The 21,760-nt window shown below is 37.3% G+C and overlaps 1 protein-coding gene across 2 annotated transcripts in view; it reads right to left on the bottom strand.

Annotated features, from left to right (window-relative positions):
* Positions 1-21,760, bottom strand: part of trim25 (tripartite motif containing 25) — a 110,627-nt gene that overhangs the window by 54,914 nt on the left and 33,953 nt on the right. For both annotated transcript variants that reach the window (XM_059948136.1, XM_059948137.1), the window contains exon 2: positions 19,406-19,501. In XM_059948136.1, coding sequence (XP_059804119.1) covers positions 19,406-19,501 — 96 coding nt within the window. The remainder of the gene's footprint in view (positions 1-19,405; positions 19,502-21,760) is intronic.

Below are 21,760 nucleotides of genomic sequence, written 5' to 3'. Positions count from 1 at the left end.
TTTTAGAAACCGGAAGCGATTTGGCACGTCATCAAATACACTAACACACTTCTACAGAAGCCCTGTTGAGGATATCCTGACTGGTTGCATCTGATCAATTCCAACACAATGGTACACAAGAGGCCACAGAGTAGTGGACACAGCCGAGACCATGACAGGCACAGCTGTCATCATTACAGGAGGTGCTGCCTTGAGAAAGTGGAATCTATCAAAGATCCCACTTTCTAGGTCATGCCCTTTTCTCACTGCTACCACTAAACAGAAGCCTGATGTCCCATTGCACCAGGTTCAGGAACAGCTGCCCCAAACATGAAAGATTTTGCAGATGCTGGAAATTCAACCAACACACACAAAATGCCAGAGGAGCTCAGCAGACCAGGCAGCATTTATGGAACAGTCAAAGTTTTGGGCCGAGCCTGTTCATTGTATGTGTTGTTCAACAGCAACTTTTTCAATCTTTTTATTGATTTAGGAGTATAAGGATAAATACAAATCAGAGGAGTGGTTACCTCGAATACATATTCCAATAATAGTACAAAGAAAGGAATATACATTGTCAAAATCATATATAGTATTAAGCTAATATAAAGAAAAAAAAGAACCACATCTCCTCTTAATAGTTCATAGAAAAAAAAAGACTCAAAATTTCTGTTATTGAGAAAAAAACCCACTAAACTAACCTAAAACAAAACAAAGGGGACTGGGCAGTCCATTTTGAGGATACAGTTTAAAAAAAGGGAAAAAACCCTTCTGGTCAAATCTAACACTTCACAGAGAAGAAAAGTAATTAACTGAAAAAGTAAAAAGAATTAGATCATATGAAAATATTGAATAAAAGGTCACCAAGTTTGCTCAAATTTTAAAGATGTATCAAATGTCCGACTCCTAATTTTCTCCAAACTTAAAACACGACATAATGGAGGAGAGCCAAAAAAAAAACAGTAGATGGATTGGGATCCTTCCAGTGCAATAGAATAGCTCTCCTAGCCAAAAGTTGAGAAAGCAATCACGTGTTGAGCGGAAGCATGAACATTTCCTGCTTCCGTTGGAATAATCCCAAAGATTGCCGTAAATGAGTTAGGTTGTAGGTCCAAACCTATGACTTTTGATAATGTTCTAAAAACATCTCTCCAAAAATTATTTAACTTTATGCAAGACCAAAACATATGAGTTAAGGTAGCCACCTCAGTGTTGCATCTATCACAGGTAGGATTTATATTAGGAAAAATACACGCTAGTTTATCTTTTGACATATGCACCCTGTGCACTACCCTGAACTGAATCAAGGACTGACAGGCACAGATAGATTTGTTAACTAAATGACAAATTTTATTCCATTGATTATCTGAAAATGACTCTTGAAGTTCCAATTCCCAAGCATGTTTAGCCTTATCATTAGACATCATTCATAAATTCAATAGCCATTTATATATAATGGCTATCAATCCTTATTGAAATGGGATTAAGATGAAAGATAACATCTATCATATTTGGTAGATGCGCAAGTGGATAATTTGGTAACAAATCACGTAAAAAAATTCCTGACTTGTAATAACTAAAAAATTGTGCATTATATAAATCATATTTGTCCACTAGCCGCAAAAAAGACATTAAGAGAGGATAGTATTTACAGGAGGTGCTGCCTTGAGAAAGTGGAATCTATCAAAGATCCCATTTTCTAGGTCATGCCCTTTTCTCACTGCTACCACTAAACAGAAGCCTGATGTCCCATTGCACCAGGTTCAGGAACAGCTGCCCCAAACATGAGAGATTCTGCAGATGCTGGAAATCCAGGCAATACACACAAAATGCCAGAGGAGCTCAGCAGACCAGGCAGCATTTATGGAACAGTCAAAGTTTTGGGCCAAGCCCATTCATTGTATGTGTTGTTCAACAGCAACTTTTTCAATCTTTTTATTGATTTCCATGTTAAAAAGGCCTTATCTAAAATTGATGGTTAAAAAAAATAGTTAAGGTGAATAATACTAGAAAGAACAGTTACTTAAGTCAAAACATCTGCAAACTGAAACCGAATTTTTAATATATGTCTAACAATGGGACTAGGATCTTGTCTACCAATCCTAGAAAACAAAAAGGGAAGAGGAGCTCCCAGTAAAGAAGCCACAGAGAACCCCTCAACCGAGTTCTCCTTCAAGTCCAACCATGAAGGACAGTCCTGGTTATCTATACAGTAAATTCAAAAAGTAATATAACGAATATTAATTGCCCGGTAATAGAATCTAAAGTTTGGTAAAGCCAGGCCTCCATCTTTTTAAAATTTTTGCAGTAAAGGTTTACTCACTCTAGAACTCTTATTATTCCAGATATATGACAAGATTATAGAATCTATTTTATCAAAAAACATTTTTGGTACAAAGGATGAAACAGCTTGAAACTTACATAAAAATTTCGGTAAAATTATCATTTTTGAAGTATTTATTTGACCAATTAACAACATCGTCATAGGCGACCATTTGGAAAGTGTTTGTTGTGTATATTCAATTAAAGGAAGAAAATTATATTTATATAAATCTTTAAAAATTTTAGTAATTTTAATACCAAGATAGGTAAAATAATTTTTAGCAATATTAAAAAGTATTTGATCATATTGATCAGAATAATTATTAATGGGAAATAATTCACTTTTATGTAAATTTAACTTGTATCCAGAGAAAGCACTAAATTCAGTAAATATGGATAACATTGAGGGAATAGATTTCCTAGGGTCTGAAATGTATACTAATAACTCATCTGCATATAACGAAACCTTACATAATTTATCCCCTCTCTTAATACCCTGAACAGAGTTGGAGTCCCTAAGAGCGATAGCAATTGGTTTTAAAACCAAATTAAATAATAAAAGACTAAGAGGACAACCCTGATGAGTTCCTCTATATAGTCTAAGATAAGGAGATTTTTGATTGTTAGTTATAACCGCTGCCATCGGGGCTTGATAGATCAATTTGATCCAAGAAATAAATCCAGGACCAAAACTAAATCTCTCCAAAACCTGAAATAAATAAGGCCATTCCACCCTATCGAAAGCTGTCTCTGCATCGAGAGAAACAATACCTTCAGATTCTTTAACTGAGGGAGAATAAATGATATTTAACAATCCTCAAATATTAAAATGTGAATACTTATTTTTAATAAATTCAGTTTGATCATTTGAATTAACAGTAGGCAAAATATTCTCAAGCCTATTATCCAGAATCTTAAAGAGAGTTTTAAAGTCCACATTCAATAAGGAAATTGGTCTATAGGAGGCACATTCAGATAGATCTTTTCTTTTTTTAGGAATCAATGAAATTGATGCCTCATAAAAAGTTTTCAGAAGATTCCCAGAGGACATATAATCAGTGAAAATTTTGCAAAGATGTGACATAAGCCTTTCAGTAAAGGTCTTATAAAATTCCACTGTATATCCATCTGGTCCCGGAGCTTTCCCTAGTTGCATAGATGATATAGCCCTAGCTATTTCTTCTTGTTTAATAGGCGCATCTAATGTATTAATGTCTTGAATAGAAATTTTAGGTATATTTAATTTTTGCAAAAATCTATTCATAACGATAGTATTATCAGAAAATTCAGATTTATAAAGATTAGACTAGAAATCCATAAATATCTTAGTAATTTCATGAGGATCTAATGTTTCAGTTCTATCTGGTTTATCTTATTTTCAAAATCTGTCTTCTGACCATATTTGCCTTCATCGTACCAGCCAGCAATTTACCTGGTTTATCACCATGTAAATAAAACTGACTTTTTGATTTTAAACGTTGCTGCTTAAATGGGGAAGGTCAAAAGCAGATCATGCTGTGTTTGGAGTTCAACCCTTTCCTTATATAGATCTTCACTAGGTCTTAGTGAATACACTTTATCTATCTCTCTAATTTTATTAGTAGTCACTAAAAGTTCTGCTTTGGTCTTCCTTCTTTAACCTGCTGAATATGAAATTATCTGCCCCCTAAGAAAGGATTTCATCGTATCCCATATAACCAATTTTGACATACGTTCAGTTGTACTAAGTTCAAAAAATAAAGAAATTTGCTCCTTGATAAAACTAACAAAAGTTGGATCTTGTAACAATCTGGGATTCAATCTCCACGGTGACATTTTCAAAATATTATCGGGGGGGGGGGGGGCGTCACGTGATGACGTAGGGTCGAGACGTTGGGATTCCAGCTCCCTCGCAAAAAGTAATGAAATAGGGTTTAAATGAAGAAGAGTTAACAAATATCTATTAGAAACTATTTATAAGCAACTCATGATTATCTTTTGATATGGCTCCTAAACTGAAACAGAAGAAAGTTACTACTTCGAAGACTGCGCAAATCGGCGGGGAAAAAGGCCTAAACGTCTTGGCGAAGCCTCGGACTCAAGTTGGATCTTCTCCCGACGAAGTGCATGGCATTTGTGATGAGGCGGGGAAAGAAGTTGCAGCAATGTCGGCGGTCTCTAAGAAGAAACGGCAAGAACAACGCATGCGCGAAAGTATGCATGAACAGACTACAAGCTTCAACTACGGTTGGAAGTGAAATTGAAAGTGAGTCAGAAGTTGAAACAGACTCTTTGGGAAATCCAGAAGAAAAAGAAGAAAAGAAGGCAGAGATTAAAGGAGACATAAAAGATATCCTGATATATATAATGAATGAATTAAAAGTTATAAGAACAGATATGGCGAATGAATTTAAAGCTATAAGAACAGATAAAAGAAGCATACAGAATACACTTGATAATGTGGCGGAAGAACAAAAGAAGATGGATAATAAAGTTAAAGAGATGGAAGGAAAAAGAGAAGAAAACACGGAAAGAATAGATAAGATAGAATATGATAAGCTAGCCTGGACAACAGAAAGAAAACGGATGATGGAAAAAATTGATGCGCTTGAGAACTCTAGTAGACGAAATAATATTAAAATTGTTGGTCTTATGGAAGGTACAGAGGGAGAAAATCCAATAAAATTCTTTCAAGAATGGATTCCGGAAATTTTGGAAATGAAAGAAGGAAGTCAAGTAATTGAAATTGAAAGAGCACACAGAGCTTTAAGACCACGACCTCAACAAGATCAAAATCCGAGATCAATTTTGATAAAATGTTTAAGGTACCAAGATAAAGAAATGATCTTGAAGGCAGCTACTCAAGGTACTAAAAAGAGAAATGGGCCGTTGATAGTAGAAGGGAAAAGAGTTTTTTTTTATCCAGATATAAGCTACGATCTGTTGAAGAGGTGGAAGGAATTTAATCCAGTGAAAAAATCTTTATTGGAAAAGGGCTATAATTTTTATTGAGCTAACCAGCAACAGTGATAATTTTCCTCGATAATGGAGAAAGAGATTCTTCGTTGACTACCGGAAAGCGGAGGAATTTGTACAAAAATTACCTGATGTCCATGAAGAGGACTAAAAAATTATAGAAATGAAATGGACTAATGATGAAGACTGAAACAAGGTTGGACCTGATAGACATTTATAAGAAAAAAAAACGGTCGAGAAGTATTAATTGAGAGTAGAGACATTAATTATTTTTTCTTCTTTTTATTAATATATTTTTCTTTTTTTTTTGCGGGGGAGCTGGGGGAGCTCCTGATCGATAGCTGCGAGTTTCACGTGTACAATCATGGCGATTGCCGTGACCCGTAAAATGGGGGGGGGGGTAATGTTGTGTTCTTTTTATTCGCATTAGTGGGGGGGTATTTTTTTTCTTATATATTAGTTATCTTTTTTCTATTTTTCTTCTTTTATGCCTGGATGGTTGGGGAGAGACTCATAGCAACATGGAGAATTTTAAAGAATTCCCAAGGTACTATGAATGATTAATTTACTTAATTTTTTAAGTTTTAATGATAATGGAATTAATGGGCCTGTGAAAAGAAAAAGAGTTTTAACATATATTAAGAAAATGAAAGGAGATATAGCTTTTTTACAAGAAACACATTTAACAGAAACAGAACATAAGAAATTAAAGAGAGATTGGGTTGGAAATGTCATTGCAGCTTCATTTAATTCAAAATCGAGAGGAGTTGCAATTCTGGTTAATAAATCTTTACCAATTAAAATAAAAAATGTAATAATTGATTCTGGGGGGAGATATGTGATTATACATTGTCAAATTTTTTCAGAATTATGGACTTTTATGAACATTTATGCACCAAATGACAATGATGCAAAATTTATACAAGAAGTTATTTTGAACTTGACTGATGCACATGACAAAATATTAATAGGTGGAGATTTTAATTTTTGTTTAGATCCAGTTCTGGATAGATCAACTAAAGGTGCTATAAAATCAAAGGTAACAAAACTAACTTTATCATTAATGAAAGATTTAAATCTGATTGATATATGGAGAAAAATTAATCCAAGAGAAAGACATTACTCATTTTATTCAAACAGACATAAAACTTACTCAAGGATTGATTTTTTTTATTATCAAAAAATATTCAAGATAGAGTGAAAAGTGTGAATATAAAGCAAGAATATTGTCAGATCATTCCCCCTTGATAATGATGGATAAGGAGGAATCGATTTATAGATGGAGATTTAATTCAACTCTATTAAAACGTCAAGATTTTTGTGATTTTATGAAAAAACAAATTCAATTTGTTTTGGATACAAACCTACATTCAGTTGAGGATAAAATTGTATTATGGGAAGCGATGAAAGCATATTTAAGGGGTCAGATTATAAGTTATACATCTAAAATTAAAAAGGAATATGCAGTAGAAATAGATCAATTGGAAAAAGATATCATAAAGTTAGAAAAAGAATCTCAAAGATATATGACAGAAGAAAAACGAAGACAACTTGTTAATAAAAAACTACAATATAATACACTCCAGACATATCGTACAGAAAAAGTAATTATGAGAACTAAACAGAAATATTATGAATTAGGTGAAAGATCGCATAAAATTCTTGCTTGGCAGTTGAAAACAGAACAGGTTTCTAAAACAATAAATGCAATTAGAACAAGTGTAAATAAGGTTACTTATAAGCCTTTAGAAATTAATGAAACTTTCAAAAATTTTTATACTGAACTATATCAATCAGAATCACAAAATAAGACAGCTGAGATAGATAATTTTTTATCACAAATAACTCTTCCAAAATTAAATTTGGAAGAACAGAAAGGATTAGATATGCCCTTTACATTAAAAGAGGTTGAAGAAGCTTTAGGATCACTTCAGAGTAATAAATCCCCAGAAGAAGATGGTTTTCCTTCTGAGTTTTATAAAAAATTTAAAGATTTATTAATTCCTCCTTTTATGGAATTAATATACCAAGTGGAAAGAATGCAAAAACTTCCGCAATCTTTTTTAACAGCGATCATAACTGTATTGCCAAAAAAAGATAGAGACCCTTTAAAACCAACATCATACAGGCCTATTTCTTTGTTGAATACAGATTATAAAATACTAGCAAAAATTTTATCTAATAGAATATCTAAATATTTACCAAAATTAATACATATGGATCAAACAGGTTTTATTAAAATAGACAATCAATGGATAATATAACACGGTTACTTAGTATTATTCATCTGGCACAAAAAAGAGAGGAAATGAATGTGGCAGTTGCTTTAGATGCAGAAAAAGCATTTGATAGATTGGAATGGGATTTTTTATTTAAGGTATTGGAAAAATAAGAGTTAGGAAAATCTTTTATACAATGGATTAAAACTTTAAATACTAATCCTCAAGCTAAAGTAGTTACAAATGGTCAGATTTCAACACCATTTTGCTTAACGAGGTCAACTAGACAAGGCTGCCCATTATCACCTGCTTTATTTGTATTGGCAATAGAACTATTAGCAGAATTAATTAGAACAGATTCAGATATTGGGGGCTTTAGAGTTAATCAAGAAGAATATAAGATTAATTTATTTGCTGATGATGTTTTGATTTATTTACCAAACCCATTGCAATTGTTGCAAAGATTATCTTTTAGATTGGAAGAATATGGGAAAGTATCAGGCTCTAAAGTAAATTGGGATAAAAATGAAATTTTACCCCTCACCAAAGGAAATTACAATCAATGTCGATTAGCAACTCAATTTAGATGGTCAATGAATGGGATAAAATATTTAGGTATTAGAGTTGATAATGATGTAAAAAATTTATATAAACAAAATTATTTGCCATTATTAAAAAAGAGGATCTTAATAAATGGATGATGTTACCAATAACATTAATAGGTAGAGTTAACACTGTAAAAATGAAGATATTTCCTAGATTGCAATAATTATTTCAAAATTTACCAATACAATTACCTCAGAATTTTTTTCAAGAACTGAATAAATATGTAATGAAATTTCTTTGGAAAGGTAAGATGTCAAGAATATCATTGGAAAAATTGACATGTAAATTTGATCTAGGAGGGTTACAACTTCCAAATTTTAAGAATTATTATAAAGCAAATCAACTTAGATTTATTGTGTTTTTTTTTTGATTAAGAAAAATCGGCATGGATTAAAATAGAATTGGATAAGATAGGAGAAAATATACCAGAAGATTTTATATATAAATGAGAATCCAAATGGATACAGGAAAAAAAAGAATCTCCTATATTAAGGCACTTGATTGATTTATGGAATAAGGTAAATATAAATGATGAGATAAAGAAATCTTTATTAACAAAAAGAACTTTAATTCAATATAGACATTCCTTTTACAATGGACAATAAACTTTTACATAATTGGTTCCAAAAGGGGATTAAATATATAGGTGATTGTTTCGAAGGAGGTATATTGATGTCGTTTGATCAATTAAAAAATAAATGTAAAATATCAAATAACACTCTTTTCTGTTATTTTCAATTAAGAGCCTATTTACAAGAAAAGCTGGGATAAACAATGTTGATGCCAAAACCTAGTGAAATAGAAATATTGATTCAGAAAGGAAGAATTAAAAAATTTATATCTTGTGTGTATAATTTGATTCAAAAGCAAATAATTAAATTAGGAATTCATAAATCAAGACAAAAATGGGAATCTGATTTGAATGTTAAAATTGATGGGAAAAACTGGTCAAGATTATGTTTTGATAGTATGAGAAACACAATAAATGTTCGATTTAGATTAATACAATATAATTTTTTTTTACATCAATTATATATAACACCACAGAAAATAAATAGATTAAATTCAAATATGTCTGACCAATGTTTTTGATGTAATCAAGAAATTGGTACCTTTTTACATTCTACTTGGTCTTGTTTTAAAATTCAACCATTTTGGATAAATTTAAGACTTTTATTGGAACAAATTACTGGAGTACAACTCCCACATAGTCCACTATTATTTTTATTAGGAGACATTGAAGAGACAATACCAAAACTTAAATTGAACAAGTATCAGAAAAAAATTATAAAAATTGCATTGGCAGTAGCCAAAAAAGTTATCGCAGTTAGCTGGAAATCTGATTTATACTTAACTATGGATTGTTGGAATAATGAAATACATAGTTGTATTCCATTTGAAAAAATTACATATAATTTAAGAAATTAATATATTATATTTTTGAAAATCTGGCTCCCATATTTACAAAAGATAGGATTTAATACATAGGTCCTTTGAAATTAAAATTATAGTAATTGGGGAAAGTAAAAAATAAGTATCAAAATTATTTTGAACTCCATGGAGCATGTGGGGATCCTCCGATATCCAGGCAATCTTTCTAATCTTTCTCTTCTTTCTTTTTTTTTCTTTAGATAAGGGTTAAGGGGGGGAGGGTTAATATTATTTTTCTTACTATTTTACTATTACATTTATTCTTTGTAATTTCTAAAATTTAATAAATAAAAAAAAAATATTATCAGAGAGCCTCAAAGTTAATTTCATAGGTGCGTGATCTGACAGCACGATGTCTTACGCACAATCGGTAACAGAATACAACAACTGTGTATCTAGAAAAAAATAACCAATTCTTGAATATTTATGATGTACGTGGGAAAAAAAAGAAAAATCTTTGATATTAGGGTGCTTACATCTCCAGATATCGACCAGGCCATATCCTAATAGAAAAGAATTAATACAAGTTGCTGCTTTATTAGGAAGCAATGAATTGGTTGATGATCTGTCAAGCGACAGGTTAAGACAACAGTTAAAGTCACCGCCCATAATCAACTTATATTCATTTAGATTCTGGAATGTGGAAAATAACTTCTTAAAAAATTCAGGACTGTCTAAATTAGGTGCATAAACACACACCAAAGCTACCTTTTGACCACATAGCAAACCAGTGACAATTAAATATCTTCCAATAAAATCAGTAACAGTATTAAAATGTACAAGAAGGATTTCAGAGTTAACAAAAATAGATACCCCCTAACTTTATTTATTGATAAAGAATGATACAAAGGTTCCTTCCAGAATTTAAAAAACGATCTTCATCCTGTCTCCGTATATGAGTTTATTGCGCAAAAATATATAACCATATAACAATCACAGCACGGAAACAGGCCATCTCGGCCCTCCTAGTCCGTACTGAACTCTTAATCTCACCTAGTCCCATCTACCCGCACTCAGACCATAACCCTCCACTCATTTCCTGTCCATATACCTATCCAATTTTACCTTAAATGACACAACTGAACTGACCTCTACTACTTCTACAGGAAGCTCATTCCACACAGTTATCACTCTCTGAGTAAAGAAATACCCCCTCATGTTTCCCTTAAACTTCTGCCCCCTAACTCTCAAATCATGTCCTCTCGTTTGAATCTCCCCTACTCTCAATGGAAACAGCCTATTCACATCAACTCTATCTATCCCTCTCAAAATTTTAAATACCTCGATCAAATCCCCCCTCAACCTTCTACGCTCCAATGAATAGAGACCTAACTTGTTCAACCTTTCTCTGCAACTTAAGTGCTGAAACCCAGGTAACATCCTAGTAAATCGTCTCTGCACTCTCTCTAATTTATTGATATCTTTCCTATAATTCGGTGACCAGAACTGCACACAATATTCTAAATTTGGCCTTACCAATGCCTTGTACAATTTTAACATTACATTCCAACTTCTGTACTCAATGCTTTGAATTATAAAGGCCAGCGTTCCAAAAGCCCTCTTCACCACCCTATCTACATGAGACTCCACTTTCAGGGAACTATGCACAGTTATTCCTAGATCTCTCTGTTCCACTGCATTCCTCAATGCCCTACCATTTACCCTGTATGTTCTATTTGGATTATTCCTGCCAAAATGTAGAACCTCACACTTCTCAGCATTAAACTCCATCTGCCAACGTTCAGCCCATTCTTCTAACCGGCGTAAATCTCCCTGCAAGCTTTGAAAACCCACCTCATTATCCACAACACCTCCTACCTTAGTATCATCGGCATACTTACTAATCCAATTTACCACCCCATCATCCAGATCATTTATGTATATTATGTAACCCCCTGGGTCACCTCAGGCTCGCTCAGCTCGTTCTAGGGGGAGCAGCCTTCGGCCCCGCCAAACTGGGTAATCAGCTGGTGTGGATGCTGTGTGATGTCCCCGCCTCGCCCAAAACCAGACAGTACACCATATGCGATTAAATGAGTACAATTTATAAAGGTTACTATAACTAAGTGAATAATAACGATACAGTATATATGAAGAGAAAATTAAAGAAAAGGCGCCAAACTTATCAAAGTCCAAACCACTTCGTGCACAACCGTTGGAGCTCAATTACTGAAGTCTTCTGGCCTCCATTCAATCCCCTCCGAACTCCTCGACTCGCAGCTCAGGACCCTCCGAACTCCTCGACTCTCCAAACAGCTCAGGACCCTCCGAGTGGTCAACCAAGCACATCTAGCTTCATTCCCCCCCCCCCTCCTCGGAGAATCTCCCGGCCTCGGACCCCCCTTTGGGGTCCGATCCTCGCCCAGCTTAGAGCATTGCGTCCTCTCTCTCGACCCCCTTGTGCCGATCTGCCCAAAAGCCCGTCAACAAAAGCTTACAGACTCAGAAGAAAGAACATTAATCCCCATTTGGTTTACAAAGGAATACCATTCTCGTTATCAGTAAATTAGCATTCCTGCTAGTTAACAAAAGGAAACCCTTTCCCAACAGTAACAAAGAAAAAAAACCCTTTACAATTACAAACAACATTGGGCCCAAAACAGATCCCTGAGGCACCCCGCTAGTCACCGGCCTCCATCCCGATAAACAATTATCCACCACTACTCTCTGGCATCTCCCATCTAGCCACTGTTGAATCCATTTTATTACTCCAGCATTAATACCTAATGACTGAACCTTCTTATCTAACCTTCCATGTGGAACTTTGTCAAAGGCTTTGCTGAAGTCCATATAGACTACATCCACTGCCTTACCCTCGTCAACATTCCTCGTAACTTCTTCAAAAAATTCAATAAGGTTTGTCAAACATGACCTTCCACGCACAAATCCATGCTGGCTACTTCTAATCAGATCCCGTCTATCCAGATAATTATAAATACTATCTCCAAGAATACTTTCCATTAATTTACCCACCACTGATGTCAAACTGACAGGTCTATAATTGCTAGGCTTCCTTCTAGAACCCTTTTTAAAAAATGGAACCACATGAGCAATACGCCAATCCTCCAGCACAATCCCCGTTTCTAATGACATCTTAAAGATCTCCGTCAGAGCTCCTGCTATTTCTACACAAACTTCCCTCAAGGTCCTGGGGAATATCCTGTCAGGACCCGGAGATTTATCCACTTAAATAGTATCTGCATTAAGTGTTTTTAATTTCTTAAAAATCTTTTTACGCTTAATAGGATGATTCATGCCGTTCAAATTCCAAGAAATGATATTAATTTATTATCATCCATGTTTAAGATTTAATTTAAAATTTTATAAAGAAAGCTATTGCACAAGTGCAAACTTAGACCCAAAGGAAAAAAACAGCACTGACTACACCAGAAGTAACGACATGATTGATACAAGGTATAACCTCACAGAACTGCTGTTGAGAAAAAAAAACTATTCTAATAGCCCACCCCTCTCCCCCAAAGTCTGAGAAACGATCCAATAGAAAGATCGCATGCTAACCTATGACCCCTAATCCCAATCTCCATTTTGCAGCTGTATTAAAAAAATTATATGTTTACCTCACCGATTTTAGACATAATAAAAGAGATGAACAAATTTCAAATATTATAATGTTATGTCTAACAATTGTTAAAACGTAACCTGCGACGGCCATCTTAAATTCATCTTGTTACGTCCGTGGCCCCCTCCTTTTTGAGAATCGCAAGATCACTATTAAGACAGTTCAGGAGACCCAGGAAATGAGAGAAAGACATGCAGAATCCACAAAGAGTTGGTATGTATCCTGGCCTCCAAAAGGAGGATCCTGTGGCGACCCTTTTCCTGGCACATCCGAACCGGCTCACAATTAGATAGCCTACGGGGTTTGCGAGCACAGAGCTTTGGAGCCTCTGCACGATGGGGGGCAGGTTGAGGGAGGCTTAAAAGTGAGGCTGAAGATTTCGAATAAAGTTTTTTCCTTCGACTGCAGTTACCGACTCCGTGTCGTAATTTTAGCGCTGCGTGTAGCACACCGCTACAATCCATTGATAACGGCTATTGTCTCTTGGAAACGGGATTGTGTATTGAATACTGTACAATGCATCGAAGCCCCCAGGCAATGAACCGAGGGGGGGGTTGGTGGAGGGATTGCATCATCCCAACCTGATTGACATCTGAGACCCTGTGAGTTAGGATAAAAGAGGGTCTGGGGATCAGCCCCTTCAGACGCACCAGAAGAAATGCTAGAACTCCTGTAACCGCATAATAGTGAAAGCCGGTGGAACAGCCCTCGTGCGTCCTTTTCCATTTGCCTCGGAATCGGTGGGCCTTTACCACAGAAGCATGGCTTTAGCTAACCACAAAGGGGAAACCAGTCCCCAACGACTCTCGAAGGATTGACATCATAAAAGGAATGGGCAAGTTAAACCTCCGTCTTTCTCTCCAACCAGAAAAGCTGCAGCTTGAATGAACTTGAGTGACTTTTATATTTCCATCGGACAATACATTATCCCCTAGACAACGATAGAGCTATTTCTTATTGATTATTATTATTATTATACAAGCGCTTTTAGATTTAGTATTGACGACGTATATTATCTGTATGTTTGCATTGATATTATTTTTGTGTATTTTTATCAATAAATACTGTTAAAAATAGTACCATCAGACTTCAACGGACCTCTCTATCTTTGCTGGTAAGTGACCCAGTTACGGGGTACGTAACAATCTGAAGTATATTAATCATGTATTCAGAAAAGGATAAATCCAAGAAAATAATATATTATGACTGAAATTTAAAAACTTACAAATCATACAAAAAAATAAGTAAATATATATATACATCAAACCCAAAGCTATATTAAGGCAAGTGAAAAAAAATTTAAATCAACCAGGTCCCGTATGGATATCCATAAAGCATAGAACAGACTTTCCTCAAGGCATCTATAAACATCTCCCAGCTCAGAATTACCTATTCAAGTTACATTCAGCATAGACTTATATCCCTTAATAAATTCCCAGCCTTCATCTGGAGAATTAATCTTTTGTGGCTGAGAGTCAGGCGGAAAAATTATCAGACGTACCGGATAACTGACGACATTTTCTTTCATATAATTCAACCATCAATTCCTAATATTTTCTTCTTTCTGCAAAAATCTCAGGAGCAAAGTCCTCCACTATACAACTTTCTATTGCATTGTAGATAAGCTTACCCCTTTTCCTTGCCTTTCGGAGTATAGCTTCTTTGGTTGTAAAATAGCGCAAGCAAAGTATCAGCGGTCATGGACGTAATTCGGTTGAGGGTTTAGATCGTGGAATTCGATAAGCTCTATCGAGTATAGGGTTCGCTTCAAGAATCTCACTAAAAAGTGAACATAGCATTTCTGAAAAATCCTCCTGCGCATTCTGCTGTCTAAATCTATCATTTTTTTCTTCGTTCTTGATAGTTCCAAAGTAACTTCATTAATTTTCTTTTCCATAGATGACATCTTCAATTCTTGCTCATTAAGTTTGCCTGAATGATTCCTGCTCCCTCTCAATTCGATAAGTGGTCTGTTTGAGTGTCTGAAATTGAAAATCTAAATTCTTCAGATTCTTGAACAGCAGAGATGGATTTTTCAAGCTTTCCATTAGCATCTGTCAGTTTATCAATCTTAGTGTTAAGCAAACCAAATTCAAGTTTCACATCTTGTGTTGAAGAGAGTATTTTTTCTAAAGTAAAAAGTTCCTCTGATTTCTTTATTTGTTCTGTTTCGGGAAGGGTCTTGCCGCCTCTCAATTCAATACCGGATTGACTTCCTGCCATCGTAGTTAAGTCATAAATCCTTCAACAAAAATAGTAAATCTTCAAACTTAAAACGGATCTATTAGTGGAATGTAAGATATAAAAAGTAGAGCCGCAGTGAAAACGCGTCTCACTCCATTCACTGCAAAATGGAGTCTTTCAACAGCAACTAATTACCCACAACCATCACGTTCATGAATCATGCAACCCTAACTGAATGCTATGTTGCCCCTCATGTACTTATATACCTTTAGGTAGAACACTATGGGGAACAAACAGGATGTGAACAAATAGTATGTTGCCTCCCAGGTCCCAGGTCAGGGATGTCAGATCGTGTCCACAACATTTTGGGGAGGGAGGGGGAACAGCCAGATGCCTTGGTACATATTGGCACCAATGACGTAGAAAGGAAAAGCAAAGAGGTCCTGAAAAGAGAGCTAGGTAGAAAGCTGAGAAGCAGGACTTCCCGGATAGTAATTTCTGGATTGCTACCCGTGCCACACACCAGTGAGGGTAGAAACAGGATGATTTGACAGATAAATGCGTGGCTGAGAAGCTGGTGCAGGGGGCACCCAGGTTCCTGGATATTTGGGATCTCTTCTGGGGGTGGCATGACCTGTTCAAAAGTGATGGTTGCACCTGAACCCAAGGGGGAACCAATATTCTCATGGCAATGTTTGTTAGAGCTGTTGGGGAAGGTTTAAACTAACTTGGCAGGGGGGGGTGGGACCCGGAGTGAAGGGACTCAGGGAAGGACAGATCGTAAAAAAAGTAAAGATAGCGTGCAGTTAGGTTGTCAGGAAGGGTAGGCCGGTGATGGGACTTAGTTGCAGCCAAAAGGCTGAGTATCAAATCATTAGGGATGCAGAGTCAAAAAGGACAGTAAATACAGTACTCAGGGTGTTGATTCTAAATGTGTAACGCGTGGTGAGGTTTCACTGCTAATATAATGGTTTCTCTGTAGGAATGTTTGGGTTATAGCTAGAGAAAACGGGGCTTTGGAATGTGGGGCTATCCAAAGAGAGGGATGTTGTTGTTTCTTGTGGGTCTGGGAGAAGGGATTTTGCGGTCTTTTGCTGGGAAGAGATGATGAGAGAAGACACAAATGGAGAGAGCTGGTAGACCGCTGGATGGAGTGGACTTGGAGTGAGGGTCCAAGGGTCAGCTTCACTGGGAGGAGGTCGACAGGAAACCAGTGAGCTCCAACATTGCGCATTAGACTGTTTCATGAGAATGACCCTTTTCTTTGTTTTGTTTCTTTACTAACCATTTAGTCAAATTAAGAATTATAAAGCTCAGTCATTTAATTGCATATTCTGTACAATTTGTTATTTCGTGGTACTGACTTGTAACGGGGAACACGTCATGCAGCATCCATCCAAACAAGATTTCTTAAGTTTGGCCGAGCCAAGGACTGTCTTCCCTGGATTAGGCCACTAGCCGAACGAGAGTTACATAAGAAATAAGGTGGATGATCTTATTGCAATATTGCAGATTGCCAGGTATGATGCTGTGGCCATCACTGAATTGTGGCTGAAGGATGGTTGTAGTTGGGAGCTGAATGTCCAAGGTTACACATTATATCAGAGGGATAAGAAGGTAGGCAGAGGGGTGGTGTGGTTCTATTGGTAAAGAATGGTGTTAAATCTTAGAAAGATGTGACATAGGATCAGAAGATGTTGAATCCTTGTGAGTTGAGTTAAGAAACTGCAAGAGTAAAAGGACATTGGTGGCTGTTATATATAGGCCTCCCAACAGTGGCTGGGAGGTGGACCACAGGTTATAACAGTAAATAGAAAAGGTGAGTCAAAAGGGTAATGTTATGGCAGTCATGGGAGATTTTAATATGCAGGTCAATTGGGAAAATCAGGTTGGTATTGGATCTCAAGATAGTGAGTTTGTTGAATGCCTACAAAATAGTTTTTTTAGAGCAGTTTGCCATTGAGTCTACTAAGGGATCAGCTATACTGGATTGGGTGTTATGTAATGAACTGGAGGCGGTGAGGATGCTTAAGGTAGAAGAACCCTTAGGAACCAGTGATAACAATACGATTGCGTTCAACTTGAAATTTGATAGGGAAGAAGTAAAGTCTGATGTAGCAGTATTTCAGAGCAGTAAGGGAAATTACAGTGGTATGAAAGAGGAGTTGGCCAAAGTAAATTGGAAGGAGATGCTGGCAGGGGCTTCAGCAGTGCAGCAATGGTGTGTGTTTCTGGGAAAAATGAGGAAGGTGCAGAACATGGGTCTTCCAAAAATGAAGAAATACTCAAATGGTAAAATAGTACAACTGTGGTAACAAGCTATTGTAAAAGCAAAAGAAAGGGCATACAACAAAGCAACAATTAGTGGGCAGATAGAGGATTGGAAAGTTTTTAAAAACCTATAGAAAGCAATGAAAAAAATGATTAGAAGGGAAAAGATGAAATATGAAAGCAAGCTGGCAAATAATATCAAAGTGGATAGTAAAAGTTTTTTCAAGTATGTTAAAAATAAAAGAGAAATGAGAGTGGATATAGGACTGCTAGAAAATGAGCCAGGAGAAATAATAACAGGAGATAGGATTAAATGAGTATGTTGTGTCAGTCTTCACTGTGGAAGACACTAGCAGTATGCCTAATGTAGTGTGTGAAGGAAGAGAAGTGGGTGCAGTCTGTTACAATAGAGAAGGTTTTATAATACAATGTGAAAATAGGGAATGTGCAAAACAAGATTTTAGTGCAGAAACACAATCAGAAAAAAATCTGTGGTAGTGCAAGAGACCATAAGACATATGAGCAGAATTACGCCATCTGGCCCATCAAGTCTGCTCTGCCATTCAATCATGGCTGATCCTTTTTTCTATCTCCTCCTCAACCCCAGTTCCTGACCTTCTCCCCGTAACCTTTGATGCCATGTCCAATCAAGAACCTATCAATCTCTGCCTTAAATACACCCAATGACCTGGCCTCCACAGCTGCATGTGGCCACAAATTCCATAAATTCACCACCCTTTGGCTAAAGAAAGTTCTCCGCATCACTGTTTTGAAAAGGCGTTCTTCTATCCTGAGGCTGTGCCCTCTTGGCCTAGACTCTCCCACCATGGGAAGCATCCTTTCAACATCTACCCGGTCTAGGCCTTTCAAAATTCGAAAGGTTTCAATGAGATCCCCCATTCATCCTTCTGAATTCCAGCGAGTACAGACTCAGAGCCATCAAATGTTCCTTGTATGATAACCCTTTCATTCCTGGAATCGTCCTTGTGAACCTCCTCTGGACCCTGTCCAACACCAGTACATCTCTTCTAAGCTGAGGGGCCCAAAACTGTTCACAATACACAAGGCGAGGCCTCACCAGTGCCTTATAAAGTCTCAGCATCACATCCTTGCTCTTGTATTCTAGACCTCTTGAAATCAATGTTAATATGGCATTTGCCTTCCTCACCACTGACTCAAACTGCAAGTTAACTTTCAGGGTGTACTGCACAAGGTCTCCTAAGTCCCTCTGCATCTCAGGTTCATGGATTTTCTCTCTGTTTAGAAAATAGTCCACACATTTATTTCTACTACCAAAGTGCATGACCATGCATTTTCCTCATTGTATTTCATTTGCTACTCTTTTGCCCATTCTCTAATCTGTCTAAGTCCTTCTGCATCCTACTTGTTTCCTCAACATTACTTGCCCCCCCACCAATCTTCGTATCATCTGCAGTCTTGGCAACAAAACCATCTATTCCATCATCCAAATCATTGATATATAGTATATAAAAAGTAGTCCCAACACCAACCCCTGCAGAACACCTCTAGTCACTGGCAGACAAGGATCCTTTTATTCCCACTTGCTGCCTCCTACCAATCAGTCAGTGCTCTAACCGTCTTAGTAACTTCCCTGTAATACCATGGGCTCTTAACTTGGTATGCAGCCTCATTATAGATTATGTTCTGGATTGATGCAGGAGTCTACATGACAGTGTACTTGTGCAGTCTGACTAAGGGGATCACTTTGAGAGCCAGCAGAGATTTAATAGGTCAAACAGTCACCTTCTCTGCCCATGGAAATAATTGTTAGCACAAAATCTTCAGCCATCACAAGCTCGAGGGAATCCTGAGTTGAGGGGTCTCTTCTCCCACGTACCTTCACGTGCTCCTTCTGGAACTGCACGAGTTCCAGGCTGTGCTGAAGCTGGATGAGCTGATACTCCACTGTCTTCTGCTGCACCTTCAGCTCTTCCTGCACAGGGAAAGACAAGCCCATCAGACTGATCACAATCAGCATACATCATGAAATGTGTTAACTTAGCTGCAGCAGTACAATGCAATACATGATAATATAGAAAATAAAAATAAGTAAATTACAGTAAGTATAAATATGCACATTAAATAATTAAATTAAAAATAGTGGAAAAACAGAAGTAATAAGAAAAAAAGAGGTAAGGTTCATGGGTTCAATGTCCATTTACGAATGGGATGACAGAGGGGAAGAAGCTGTTCCTCAATAGCTGAGTGTGCCTTCAAGCTTCTGTACCTCCTTCCTGACTGACAGTGACAAGAGGGCATGTCCTGGATGATGGGGGTCCTTAATAATGCTATCAATGGCAATTGATTGAGTTACATTTATTACCGTTACATCAAAATTCAGTGAAATGCGTCATTTGTGTTAATACCCAACACACACCTTCCCGTGCTGGGGGCAGCGTGCAAGTGTTTGCACACATTCCAGTGCCAACATAGCACATCCTCGATGTTCAACACAACATACAATAACGCAAATAGCAACAGCAACAGAACAAAACAAGCCCTTTTCCCACCCCCTCATCTACACAGACAGGCTACATTCTGACTGTCAGTCCTTGGCCCCGAACTCTCAATCAGGCCTGGGAGTCCGAGTCAGAGACTGTAGGTTGAAGGACCAATGTCTGCTGGATTGGTGACCCACTACCTTTTCACTCCTATAAATGATATTCTGCACCAGCTGTTGTAAATCAGGCCCACCTCCCATCTCTGTGTAATACCTCACCATTTAAGTGTTTTTTTATTCTCCTTGCCAAGGTGGACCACCACATTTCCCCACGCTGCACTCTACACTCAGTGAACATTTTGTTAGGTACACCTACTCATTCGTGCATATACTTAATCAGCTAATTATGTGGCAGCAACTCAATGCAGACATGGTCAAGCAGTTTGGTGGTTGAAACCAAACATCAGTACACGGAAGAAATGTAACCCAAGTGACTGTGACCTTGGAATAATTGTTGGGTGCCTGATGCAATGGTCTGAGTACCTCAGAAACTGATCTAGGATTTTCATGCAGAACAGTCTCTTGAGTTTACACAGAATGGAGCAAAAAACAAAACCATCCAGTGAGCAGCCACGTAAGAGTGAAAATGTCTTGTTAATGAGAGCAATCAGAGGAGAATGGCCAGACTGGTTCAGGATGACAGAACCGTGAAAGTAACTTAAATAACCATGCCTTACTACAGTGGTGTGCAGAAGAGCATCTCTGAATGCACACATGAACCTTGAAGTCGATGGACTACAGCAGGAGAAAACCACACTGGGTTTCACTCCTCTACCTAATAAAGTAGCCACTGGGTGTATTTGCCAGCCCTTCACACACTTACTGAATCCATCTCTCTCTATTCCTGTTGCAGCTCACTTTTTAACCTTTGTCATCAACAGACTCGGTAACTTGCTTAAGGATACTCCCTGTTGTTCACCAGCCAATCTTCTACGCGTTACCTCCTACAATGTGAACATTAACAATAGTAAACTCAGTATATATTCTACTTCACTTTTAAATACCCCAGGTTAAAGTGCCTGGTCTGTACGTTTGTTTATCTGCCTCATTTCAATAAAGGAGTTACATATCTATTTCCAATCTAATGCAGTTGTTGGATTAGGGTCCAGATTGTTGATTTTATTCTTTTATTCCCTTGTAGTTTTAGCTCTCATTAGGAATGTTTATGTTTGTATATTCACCTGTTTGTCTGTAAACATTTAATAACTTGTACATTTGATTTCATTTTTCTATAGTTTGTCTGTAAAGCTGAAATTCAAGTCAATCAGTACCAGGACACAAGTTTCTTGCCCAACCCCACCCGGTGGGCACACAGGACTCAAACCCAGCCAGTCAGATATCTCCAGTATGACTCAGCCACATAGTATTTGTTAAGGATCTGGACAACGTGGAATGTATGAAAATGTTTTTGAGAAAGCTTCCCAAGTCTGTATGTAGAGGGCCTGACTTGTGAGGCAGGGCACGGTACAGACCTCCTCCCGGGGAGAGAGGCAGGGCACGGTACAGACCTCCTCCCGGGGAGAGAGGCAGGGCACGATACAGACCTCCTCCCGGGGCGAGAGGCAGGGCACGTTACAGACCTCCTCCCGGGGAGAGAGGCAGGGCACGGTACAGACCTCCTCCCGGGGCGAGAGGCAGGGCACGATACAGACCTCCTCCCGGGGAGAGAGGTAGGGCACGATACAGACCTCC

Source organism: Hypanus sabinus, chromosome 23, assembly GCF_030144855.1.
Source record: "Hypanus sabinus isolate sHypSab1 chromosome 23, sHypSab1.hap1, whole genome shotgun sequence".
Taxonomy (NCBI): Eukaryota; Metazoa; Chordata; class Chondrichthyes; order Myliobatiformes; family Dasyatidae; genus Hypanus; species Hypanus sabinus.
The sequence above is the reverse complement of the archived record's forward strand: the minus strand, read 5'-3'. Positions and strand labels throughout refer to the sequence as shown.